The sequence below is a fragment of the Bombus pyrosoma genome, linkage group LG4, assembly GCF_014825855.1.
Source record: "Bombus pyrosoma isolate SC7728 linkage group LG4, ASM1482585v1, whole genome shotgun sequence".
Taxonomy (NCBI): domain Eukaryota; kingdom Metazoa; phylum Arthropoda; class Insecta; order Hymenoptera; family Apidae; genus Bombus; species Bombus pyrosoma.
The window spans coordinates 13,068,349-13,081,663 of record NC_057773.1 but is presented as its reverse complement, the minus strand read 5'-3'; the positions used below and the strand labels follow the sequence as shown (position 1 = coordinate 13,081,663).

The 13,315-nt window shown below is 39.7% G+C and overlaps 2 protein-coding genes across 8 annotated transcripts in view; one reads left to right on the top strand and one right to left on the bottom strand.

Annotated features, from left to right (window-relative positions):
• LOC122566687 overlaps window positions 1–13,315 on the top strand; it is a 99,467-nt gene that overhangs the window by 68,735 nt on the left and 17,417 nt on the right. The window lies entirely within an intron of this gene.
• Window positions 758–13,315, bottom strand: part of LOC122566686 — a 116,154-nt gene continuing 103,596 nt past the window's right edge. For all 7 annotated transcript variants that reach the window (XR_006316588.1, XR_006316589.1, XR_006316586.1 and 4 more), the window contains one exon: window positions 758–4,042. Coding sequence is in view for 1 of the 7 variants with exons in the window: in XM_043724301.1 (XP_043580236.1) it covers window positions 4,021–4,042 (22 nt within the window). In the remaining 6 variants the exon portion in view is untranslated. The remainder of the gene's footprint in view (window positions 4,043–13,315) is intronic.

Below are 13,315 nucleotides of genomic sequence, written 5' to 3'. Positions count from 1 at the left end.
AATGGAAAGTAATTTTAAAATGGGAAGATGGTCGGTAGATACCTTGTTAATATAACTCATAGTGGTTGGATTTATTAGTTTTTGAACGACGGTGTAAACTATTGATTTTTATGTGGAATATACAAAAACGCATGAAATATTTCAAGCAAATATTTAGAGAGTAAAAATAAATATTTATTTCGGCTTCGTTTCTATGTTTAATAACCTTCCTATCAAGAAATATCACTATAAAATTCAATTCTCAATTTAGTTACGTTACCCAACACAAATGTTTTCAATGCTTAATAATATAAAGATATAGCTACTCTAAATTCTCCATTCATCTTCCTAAACAACTGCTTCCTTAAACGCTGCACTAGTCATCGACCAAAGCTTCAACGCTTCTTCTCCTAACTTTTAGCATCCTTAGCCGTTACTCCGCTCGTGCTCCCTAATAATCCTTCGCGTTCAGAGATTGAATCGGCCGTGGATATTATCGAATCGCACGCTCGACGCTCGGCTCGCGCGAATCATTATCCCTCTCTTTTATTTTTCCTCGTTACGAGCCGCGCAATCATCATTGGCAGTGATTTCTTCGCGGAACAGGTGCGAGAGGCGAGAACGATCTGCCGAACGATTGTTACCTTGGAAAATAGCCCATAAAAGTGGGAACAGAAAGAAAGAATGAAAGGGAAGCGTGAAACAGACGAAGGAAGCTTATTTTCAATCGATATTTCAAATTTATTGATATTATTACAAGCGTTACTTTTCTCTAAATTCAAAGAGGACGTATTATATTTGCAGAGCATGGGAGCATTTCAAAAGAAATAATGGCTCGTTTCGCTGGATAAATACGCATTTTATTCGCGAAATATTATTCTTCTACGATATGTAAATTAAGATTATATTGAAGAACGAACGTTATAATTACAACAGCTTTATTTCTCAGAAGAATATACAAAGAAAGTTCGTTACGTTCTAACGGCAAAGATTGCTGTAAACTTTCGAGGGAGTATACATGGAACTTGCAGTTTCACGTTCAATCTTTTCATCTGAACAAATTGAAACTGAAACGGTTAATAGGAAAACGTAACATGTCACGCCTTAAAAGCTACGATTCAGCAATTTTATAAATTGTGTATTCTATACCCTGCGTCATAAAAAAAAAAAAAAAAGAGAAAAACAGGAAAACAAGAGGAGAAGGTAAACGGCAGGAAAAGAGTTGCAGCGTTGTAATTTACATGTGGACCCATTACAAGGCGTCCGGCGTCGTTATCAGCTGGCAACTTGCACAACAGCGAAACGACCGTCGCGGCGTCGCTGTATTTAAAACGCATTAAGTAGAACGAGATTCGTTGATTGCTCGGTTCGGGGGAACCCGGTATTTCGTGTAAGTACGTACGTCGTAAACGACGCCTGTTCCCGTGTCGTTGAACACACGATAACAGGGCAAATGTCCCTGGAAAAACGAGAAAAATAGAAACGAACGACGATGACTGTCAGAACGGTCTCCACCTTGAACTCGACGTTTGACAAAGCTGATACGAACGGCCACGTCGGGTTCACGCGTATCAGCAGCCTCGCGGAAAGCTTTACCTCCAAACAGTGTAGTTTACTGTACTGATACACCGTGCCGTGTATCTTTACGAGCGAAAAGAAACCGAGCTCGATACTTTACCAAACGGAAGAGAATTGCCAGTGGTAGAGTTTAATGCGTCGAATCAGATACATTTTCTGATTGATGTAAATAGGACACCTGTGTACTGGATACATAGCGGTTCGCCAAAGTATTCGAACAATTATAGAAATATTTTACGAACATATTGCGTGTATTTCAAATTTCCTTGGCACTGTAACGAGACGCGACTATCGCGATTGCATTGGTAAAACTCGAAACCGATACAAAAATATGTATTGAAGTTGCAAGATACGTATTACGAGCATATATTTAGCCGAGGTTATCAAAGCATTCGAACGTTCGTTTAATCGTTATATCAATGTTTAATGGGCCCATCTTTAACACTGGAAGAATGCAGAAAAATCAAAGTATTACAAATGCATCAATTAATTTCGATTAAACGATGATCGATTAAAAACCATCGCGATCAAAAAAAGATGGACGATAAAGACAGGAAACAGAAATACGACAAAACTTTGGAACATCGATTAATTTCACAAAATGGCCAATTAGTAGCCAAATCTCAACATTAAGCGAAAAAAGAAGGGAGTGAAGAAAAACAGGATAACGATCAAAAATCAGCGTGGAAGCGTGCGAGGAACGTGGTGGTCGTCGCACGAGATCCAGTCGAGATGCACACGTGTTCTTTGAAGCGGCATATGTGGCCCACTGTAGGCTACGGAGATCGTAACGTCGTAACTCGTAACGTAATGCCGGGAACGTCTGTCTTGTAGCAACAGATGCTGCGAGCATGCATAAGCGCGAGGCAGCTCGCATACCTTGGTATCGCCACGGATTGCCGTGTACACGGCGTGTTGTTGGATCGCAAGGGGAGAGAAACGGGCCGTTCGTACGATGGGCGTGTACGCTCCGGCTACCGGTCTTGTCCGCAGGGACGGACAACCGTCTATTACCGGGAATACAGGTGTGAGTCCACCGATCGACGATTACCTTTAATCGAGCTTGGCCCGTTTATCATCGCCGTTAAATATTCGACGGATCATCGGCCGCCCGGTTGACAAGGAACCGTGTGTAAGATTTGCGATCTGTTTCGTAACTCGACCGTAGTCCAGTTTGTAAGTACGCTTCAGGGGTAAAAAAGTAATTTAAGGGACCGCCAGGTTGGCCGTTTCGCTTCGCTTTCTTTTTCGATCGCGTGATTCGGAGCGCAACCCGTGTGGTACAATGTTGATGGTTTAAATGACAGGTTAATGCCTCTGAGCTTGTATGGTAAAGTGGAGATAATTTCGTTTCCTTCCAAGTTTGGCCTTTTTGCGCTTCCCTTTCCTTTTTCGCTCAGCTTTTTCTCCTTTTTTATTTTTTTTTTATTTTTTATTTGTTTGGAAGAATTCGGAAGTTGTTTTTCTTTGAAAGTAGAATCTTATAGGAGCGAACGTTTCGTTTTCCTAATGTACATTGATCGTAATAGGTAAAAATTGTATATCGAGATTAGCGCTTGACCAACAGGTATCCAATTTGGATTTAAATACTATACGAGTAACTACGATTAAAACGGTGTAATGGGAACGAAATAGAAATAGGTGGTCATGTTTTGATTAGGATAAAAGGCAACGTTGGTTTCATCGAAAGTATCTACGTATCGTTAGTAATTGTAGGGAAGAGAAAAGTCGAAGCTTGCCGTTTTAAAAAGTTTAATAGTTCCACGTATTTCGATCTCTCGTTCGTAGGTTTTTACTGTAAGATGAAAAAATCAGATTTTCGTATGTGACGTGTCAAAGCAAATTCAAACATATTGTTTCACAAAGATTTCATAGTTACATTTATAATTATCAAACTTCTAATTTCATTATCACACGTCACACCATTCGATTAATGTAGCTTATATCAAATTTTATTTTACTGTACGTTTTATGACCATATTCTTAATAAATCGTATGACGTTGACAGAATCGACTTCAGCTTTTTAATATTTACACCATCTATCATTCCAGCTTCTCAATTATTATCTAAGAAGCAGATATAGAATAAAGTCATAGAGAATCTCGAAATCCATGCACGCAACCATGTAGCTCGCATTAGTTGCGTTGTGGGGTGTGCTGCGCATAGATCGGAGGGTAAACATCGCTTTAAATTTGAATCACGCCAGCAGCAACAAGCAGCGAGAGCGCTACGAAACCCCAAAGTTCGTTTTCTGTCGCGAATCGCTAGACGTGCTTCCACCTTCCTCCCTTTCCTCATCGTTTACACACCTTTATCTTCTCTTTCCTGCTTCCCTTTTGTTTGCCCTTTTCTATTTTTTCGTTCATTTTTATAGTTTCCTTTGGGTGTATTCACCGTGCCTTTATGAAAGTTTATTTCTTCGCTCGTTTCACCTTTCCTCGGGATTTGCTAAAACGTAGGTCTTAAAAACGAATGCCAATGCACCTGAAAAAAATTGAAAATATTTTTAGCATAGGAAATTTGCAGTTGTTTTCGTTTAAAATTATTAGATAATTATGATTTTATTCTACACATATTTGGTGATTTGTTCGCTATTTACTTTGGTTTGTTCATCTAAATATGGTGTAAGCGTAAGCATAATTGATAAATAAATAGTTATAATGATTTTGATACTGCGGTCAAGCAATTTGAAGATGCGTAAGACGCGATCTCTTCGCTTTTCTCGATACACTTTCCACGAAATAATCTCTTACACGCTACGTTAAAAATACCGCAGCAAAATCAGTTATTCTCAAGCATCGATTGCAATAACTAAAACGCATAAATTTAATTTGCCTGAAAATTGCTTTATAATTCGTACGCGCTTGATTTATCTCGAGAATCTGCACAGAGCAAAAACTTCATCCAATTATCAGATATTCAGAAGCCATAACTCTTTAACGATTGACGATTGAAAGCGATTACATACGATTAAACTCTTAAAACACAGCAGAAAAAAGAAATGCAGAAGAGGCAAGTACTACGATATTGCCGAAAGAAACCTGCTTGTACCTTAAAGTACTCATTACGCAAATTACGCCGAGCCCTGAAATCGAGTCTCGAATCACTCGAAACTGCTCATCAGCACAATCGAACCTCATCTTCAACGCTCGACGATCTGCCTAAAATTTCAGGCCTCGAAGCAACGAACAATTTGAAATATTAATTCGAAGGGTAGATACATCTTCACGTGAAGAACAAAATTGTCCAAATGGAGTGCGTTTATAAAGCTCGATAAGCGATACATCGTTGTATTATCGCTTACATTACAGTCGAACCAGTCCCACTGTCGTAAGAAGAAGAACGTTCATTATGCTCGCTGTTCTTGCGTTCGAAGACCTTAAGAAGAAGCTCGAACGTGTGGGAAACAAGATTTTCAAACTCAAGACACAGGAATTAAATGCTCAGGTTATTAAATCAAGTCGTTAAATTGAATTCCACTTAACGATAATTACATACTTCCCTGATATACTGTTGCAAAAATTATAGCATTTCATATTCTGATTGTATATTAAAATGACGTGTTTTTTCATCAATGTCAAAAAAGTAATGAAATTTTTTAGTAACAAATTAATACACAAATAACCGTACAAATATTATGTTCTATGAATAGTATTATTCGAGTATTATTCGAGTATTATTTATAAATACGTATATTCTTTTATCGGTCGGTTATTTTTCCTTAAAAAAAAAAATTAAATTTCTACCTTAATTTAAAATTATACCTTATCGTATTATAATACGATACTGATTAAAGAATACTGTGCATATACGTACACGTTCGTTTACAGTATCGTTCTCGTTATAATCATCGATCTGTAACGCTCGATTATCGAAAATTATAGAATTCGAAGCAACGAGTAGTCTGAAACACGAATTCGGATAATTTTTCACGTAAAGAAAAAGGTTGTCGAAGTGGGGGGCGTTTATAATTCTCGATAAACGATACATCGCTTACGTTAAAGTCGATACAGTTTCGCTATTGGGTAGTCGATGAAGAAAAAGGACTTTCATTGTTCTCGGTGTTCTTGCGTTCGAAAACCTTACAAAGATCTTCTCCGAACGAGTGGGAATCAAGATTTCGCTTGTAGCGGCGCTTGAAAGATCTTTTAAGTGGTTCCGTTGCAATGGCTAACCGAATAAGAACGGGACGCGATGGAATTTGTTCTCTTTGGAATTTCATTTCGCGCGAACAATGAAAGCTTTCGAAGAGTAGGAGCATCGCTGGTTACTCTTCCCTTCTCTCTCTCTCTCTCTCTCTCTCTCTCTTACTCTCTCTTTCTCTGTTCTACCGTCTATTTTTTGTTCTTTTTCTTTTTTATTATTTGTCACTTCACCGATGGATATCGATCTTGCTATTCATCGCAAGCGCTGCTTATATGCATATCAATGATGAAAGCTCCAGTCAAACCGATCGCCGAGCGCGAAGAATATATTTTCGATTCGTTTCGACGTGAGTTATTATCGGAAGGGTGAAAAAAGGAGAAACACTTAACGACCGTGAATTGACTCGTTGCGCAGCCGTTTAATGCGACCGGGTTAAAACTGATTTTTTAACGGGAGATGGGGAAATAAACAGGGTAGAGGAAGTATACGTTAATTTACGCGCAATTCTTCGTTTTCTTCCTTGCTTTTAGCGTCGAGTATGGTAAAAATAATTAATTTTCATCGAACGCGTTTCGTTAGATACTCTTATTACTTTCTTCTTTTGTCTTCAGTTTAATCGTTAACATCGTATCGACTACAAGGTTATTGGCGTCATCTCCTAAAAGATAATCCACCAACTATTAACTAGCGAATTAACAAGTTACAAAACCAAGGTTACACGCTTCTTTTCTACGATTTTATTCGATTTCAAATCGAATAAGACGATCGGGCCATCTGCAATTCGCCGAGTTTGCTTCAAAAATTCCATTTGTTATAATCTTGGCGCTACAGTTCCAAAAAAAAAAAAAATTATTTATTTTCTCATACGACGCCAAGTATACTTTTACTAACACAATGTCCGGACAGTCAATCCAGGCGACAAACACGGAATCTACACAGCCTGGAAACATCCCTTCAAATAACGCCGCAAAATTTCATCAAAATTCCTTTCATTTAACCCCTCTCCTGGCGAAAGGGGGAAGCAAAAACGAGAAAAAGAAGGTGGAATCTTCATCGAGACAACATCCTGGAATTCGTTGAGCCGCGTGTTTTCGCTCGCGTCTGCCAATCTTTCGTCGGATAGAGACGGCGCGAGGGACGAGGCAGCGAAATAAAAGATCGGCCTCGCAATCCCGACGAACCCCGTATTTCTGAAATCGCTGTGCCTACGTAATGAGCGCAGACAGTAGCGGGTAAAACGCGCGCGTACAAGCGGCGTGCCGTGAAGTTAATATACAGAGTTCTTTCTCCTCTTGCTCGCGCTCCTGGCTTGCTTCTTCTGCCCGCCTCTGTTTAGCCTCGCTCACAATAAGGAAGCAGTGGCGCGGGTCGACCTTCAAAGATTGCCGGTGCTGGCCGCCGCATGATAATTATTATCGCGAGCGCACGTTGATCCGCATGTATGTACAATGTACACCTCGTCCGTGTATGCGCGATGGTATAATTGGTGGTGGATATGCAGCGAGCTTTTAGCGCTTCTTTTTATTATTATTATTATTATTATTATTTTTTAAAGGTTTTTATCGCAATTCAATTCATGATCTTCGTTCGGTATAATTCGAGTGGGAATTTTTGTGGGAAATTTAAAGATTCGTAACAGAATACGTATATCATATAGAAAGACGGAGTACTTGTTATAATTTTTAACAGGTAAAAGGAAACTCTGTTTAAGTTCTGGTTCTTTGATCGAATCTAAAGGAATCTATAAAAATGTCAATTCGTGTCTGTTGTTTATTTCTTCGGTTTTGCTTGCCATCAAATCGATCGAAGGAATTAAATCGAAGCAGTGCACGTGCGTTTTTTTTTAAATCGCTGTAAAGCGAATAAATATTGACGGAATAAAAAATATGCGTGGATTTTTCGCGTAAAAAGGCGGCTCTGTGCATCGAGCACGGACGAGGAAAGACGGTTACGGTTCGGAACGCATCCGTCCTCGTGTGCAGATGCACGCACGCGTGCATTCGTGGGCGAGATGCAACGGTAGACAGCGTTTGCATCATACTTTTATCGCCTAGGTTCCGTCTTCCTCCAATTTAATAAAAATAACCGGAAGTTGTATCACACCGGTAAACCCGGTGCGAACACCAGCGTAAAACGCTGCATCTGCCACCGTTTCGACCTTTCTATTCTGTACTCGATTATTTCGGCCAAAGTAACGTATCGTCGAATGAATTTAAAATTTAAAAACGATAAAATTTCTATAAAAAAATACAGATAAATGATTAATTAATATAAAAAAAAACTATTAGCAACGAACAATTAACACGTACAAAGTTTATGGGAAAATAATATCCAAAATATTCAAAGAAAAATGCTGGCAATCGGTGTAATATTTAGAGAATAAAGCAAATCTCTCTTTTCGAGTCTCGTTTCTTTACTCGATCCAGCAACAAATTATCAACATCCGCAACCTAACGATCGCAACCAAAATTTACGTTACCGAACCATTTCCTCGTCGCAACCTTTGCCTCGCAACTTCGATGAAACGTTTACGAATCTCCTCGCGCCTCTCCCAATTCCACTTAAAATTAGCGACGCGAACTTGTGTTCGATTCCTCGAAGCTTTACGCGCGAACCGTGACCGAAATCGCGATGAAAACCGTCTATAAACGGTCGGATCTCTATCGGTACGATGTTCGGCGAGTCGCTAAAAGTCAAGCAGCTCTCGGACTGGGTTTCGAGGAGCCGCAGATCTCCACGGTGGCAATTTGGCGCCGGTTTACAGACGGGTGCCGAGCTATTGCTTTTCGCGGAGGAAATTCCAGAAGGCTAACGCCGCTCCTAACGCGCATACCATAATGATCGGTTGGCTTTTTTGCTCTGCAACTATCCAGCGAGAAAAGGTCCGCGCTGTTGTCGATTCTGTACGACAAACCGATGCTCCGACTCTCTTTTCCACTCGGTTCCCCACCTCTCGCCGATCCGTTGCCAACCGTTAAATCGTTTACAACCTGGTAGCTTGTAAACGAACGACCGCGGCCTCTGCGAACAGATACCCGCATCTCCCCGGCTCTTCTTCCTCTCGCCGCGATTAGCGAGACCTTCGCCAACGATTTACGAACCGGAGATCGAAATTCTGACACTCGTGCGAAACGATGGCTCATTGTTCGCCGACAAGATTCCGCGCACTAGCAAGAAAGTTTCGTCAGTTTTGCTTGATCGACTCTGCCACGTTTCGCGGTCTTACCTCGAACTTGGATTTTTACGTCGTCAATGACTCGTTGCTTGGGCTTGACAGAGAGGGGCAAACGTGCTGTTCGACTCGAGGGGAGGTTAAAGGCAAGGGCTGTATTTTAAGAGGGTCGTTTGAGATTAAAGTCCATGTTAAATACGTTTCACTTCGGCTGTTAACCGCGTAGATGGTACTTGGTTATTTGCATTGGCATAGCTATTTCTTCGAACGTATAACCAACCTTCTTACTTTATTCGAAATAGATGGAATATCTTCTGAATTTTTCGAAGATTGATCGTAAGATTGTATCTCCTTTGATACGCGACTCTTCGTTCCAAGGAACGATCAACAGTATGTAAAAATCCAATAACAAATTAAGTATCCTTCGCGTCGTAATACATCAGCGACGACAGAGAACGATGACGATTCATCAAACAATCGGAGCTCTATTTTTCAAGGATTCTTTCCTCCGACCAAAAAATCCGACCAAAACCGTATTCAGGTCACGAAGCAAAAGAATTAAATTCCCTGGACATACATACGCGCGCCCGCGATATTCTCTATTTCTACCACGTTTTGATGATTCGCGTTAAAATTTGAAAACGCTTTCAATTGCGTTAATAACCGAAGGCCGCTCCCTGCGTGCTCTATTCCCCTGGTACATACGCAGGCACAGAGAGCCGCGTTTCTCGACCGTCTTACCCGCCTCTTTCTCTTCTTCTGCGAAAGGGAATATGACTTACGCGAGTTTTTGCTAACGGTTAAGTCATTTACCGGCTCGTATTCTGTAAACGAAGCCTCCGCGAAACTGGAGGCATGCTTTTCAGCGTGCATCGGCCGTTTTCTCGTCCCTAATGACAACGAATGACGGCCCGTGTAATCTCTGTCCATTAGGAAGGGAGGTCGACGGGATGAAAATTGTCCTACGTACGATTTAGTTATTTCACTAATTAGGTAATCAGCCGGGTGTTAAATGATAAATACGAGGATTTCAGCGCCAAGCCGCTTCGCGGAACGAGGCGCAATCTCGAGACGCTCGGGTACCTACCTTCGTGCCTGATTGTTTCTCTTCAAACAATCGGCGAAATAGGCCGACCGGCCTGTTACACGCGCAAGCATCCTCGACTCCCTTCTTCACGGTTTATTTTCGAATTCCTTCGCGCTACCGCACACGCTCGCTCATAATTTTGGCGTTTTGTCAGAGATTAAATCGCTATATTTGGACCGCTTCAATATCTTCTCTCTTCGTGACATCGATAATCGACGAGAAGACAAAATTTCACGGTTCACTCGTTAAGTGAAACAAGTCGTGAGAAACGATACTTCACGCGTATGCACCGATCTAATAAATATGTAAGTATTTTCTTTAACTATAATTACGCGTTGTACATAGATAATCCTCATTAATATATGAATATATTTTACTTATACATATATATATATATATATAATTATCATAATCAGAATAGAGGCGCAGCTGTTCAAATGATTTTATCTTTTATTTTATTACCCCGGCTAATCAACACTTTGGAACAGCTTTAACAAGTTATATACATAAATCACGTATTTCACGGAATTGTTAGGTATGATTGTTACGATTACTACTATTATGTCCATTATTGTTATTATAGCTATTAGCTACTATGTACACCCTACATTCACCTCACGTCCCATATTTGTTTCCTCTTATTAAATAAGTCTGGGCGCAATCTTATAATCGTGTTCGACGATTCGCTGTAGAATAGATTAAAGATTACTAAGAATCTTCTAATTGGCATAGGAACAACAGGCATTAATTTACAAAAAAAAAAAAAAAAAAGAATATTACACTCTGCGCAATTTTTAAATACCTTGATAAGTTACGACGAAAGGAAGAAGTTACGACTGTCAATAAATTAAGAATATAAGGGGTTAAGGCTTAAGCGAAGGATCGTTAAAGTATCTCAGATCTAAGTTTTTATATATAAAATTTTAATGAAGAATTACAAACTGATCATCTTGACTACTCTGGTGTTGGTTCTAGCCTAGAGAAACTCGCCAATAGCAAACCCTACGTAACGCCTAACTTGTAACCTAAGTTCCAGCTTCTCTGATCCGAGATCGAGGAATTTTTATTGATACGATAATACGATCGAAGAAGTAGTAGCTCGGTAAAAAAATTGTTTTACCTACCAAATATTATTAGAAAGCACCATAGTTTGAATTTTTCATACAATTTTTCATACTATCTGCGTTCTGTGGAATTATACACTTTCTAATTTTCTATAAATGCATGAGGATCTACAGTCTACTAATAACAAAAAATCCTACACTACACGCGTTAATTCGGATCAACGCGGAAAATTTCTCGGAAGGAAAAAGCGGATGACTCCGCGGATTTGCGGGCCGAGAGATCGATAGAGGCTGCCGTCAAAATGTCTATCTTCGATCATAATGGCGGAAGTCAGGCCGAGATGTTCGTTTATCGCGCGGAATTAACCGAAGATGGCAGGACTCGGTTGCTAAGTCCGCGGAATTGCGCTCTTCCTGTACATCACGAACGATGCGTATCTTCTTCGTTCATCCTGTAACTTCCAGGAAAGTTGGCTTGTTCACGCACTGCGAAACGTGTGTGTGCACGCGCTCCAGGTAGAAGGAAGTAGTTCCGAAGAAATCAAAAATTTATTTTCTGTCGGGAAGTTACTCTCGCTGGAACATCGCAAGTTCCTTTGTCTGTATGTTGTTGATATGGTCGGCGATAAAAATAAATGAATAAGCAATGGAAATAGATATCAGTAAAGTTTCGTTAAATACCACGTATAGCTCGTTTATTCGGAAATCTACATATTAATTTCTATTAATTTCTAAATGATCTATGTACTGATATGGATACGTAATAAACAAAGCGCAACTATGTATGTACTTGATATAGTTTGACAAACCGATACTAGTTCGATTCAACTTCATTCACATCTTTCTACTTAGTTTTGTTTCCAACTGTATATGCGACGCGATGTTGATCGATGTGGTGTGTATTTAGAACAGAAATACACAATGCATCTGGAGGAGTGGATGATGTAGAGTCGCTCGTTAAAAAGGATTACACGTCTTGAACACGCGTCCCTGATCGGAAACATGTTTAATTAGCCTGAAGCTGTCGAACGGTATATCCTTTCTTAATTATCACGTGAATCCGCTTTTCCGTTTTAAATAGCGCACGCTGTTGCAGCTGTGCTACCGCGAATGTGTTCAATTTCACACCTCAGGCGCTATAGCTAACCGCTATGAGCTTGTGTCTCGCGTGAAACTTAAAATTTCTGTATAACGACGTAACAGAATAATTTTCTAAACAAATTAGTCCAACACCCTTGATTTATAATATTTTCCACGTGGTTGTTTCTTTCAATGGTTTCTTTACATTCCCACAGTTTGTAGCTCTTTGCCAGACTTCATCCTCTTCTTTCGCGTGTTTCGCTTCTGGCTTCTCTTTAATTCTCCAATGTGCTACTGTTAATTATCATTCGTAATTAACAGAAGTTACACGCATATATCGTACGTAATTCGAACACGCGAATTCAGACTGCAACGTCGAAACGCGAGTATCAACGTTCTATACATCGTTCCATATTTGAGATTTCATCTCGTTGTATCGAAACTCGTGCATGATGTTCGATGTATCGCATCGTATGCGCTAAAATACACGTAACGACATTAGAATTTAAACTACACAGCCGCTCCTCAATATATCGTATCGTCTTAACGACCTGTACACTAGATATTTGCTATGTTTAGCTATTTTCTTCCATCAGATACATTTACGTTACTCGTAGTCTGTTAGTAGTGAAAGATCCTACTAAATGTTTAAGTTAGAGAAATATATAAAAAATTGATATATATTTTGCGATTGCCTGTGTAATAATCTCAATACGTTTCTAAACACTCTTGGAAATTCCTAGCGTCGAGGTAATTGCTTCGAGGAAAACTCTACATCTTTACTTTTGTGAATCCGTGACCTGGAGACCGCTGTTACGAAGAGAATAGAATTTAGTGAAATAAAAAATTGGAAATAAGGAGAGGTCTATATTATTGTGCCCTTGAATATAAATTATCTTTCGTGTTACAAGGTCTAGAAACAAAAGAGCTACAAGTAGATTTCTATCGCTGGTTCTTGTAGCGCTTTCAGCTAGAGCTACAAGGTTAACTTTTTGATAATGTCCTTTGCTATAAATATATGAACGCGTTGCCTATCATGGCTTCTTCCGTCGTGTTGTAACACTGTAAGAATGAGGATCCGGATCGGTATACCTTATACACTATAGTTATACCTTCGTTTATTTCGATATATCTTTCTATTACAAATTCATCCACTCGTTCTTTTATCAGTCAACCTCAACACCTAGCATAGCCACCAAAGTGCCAAT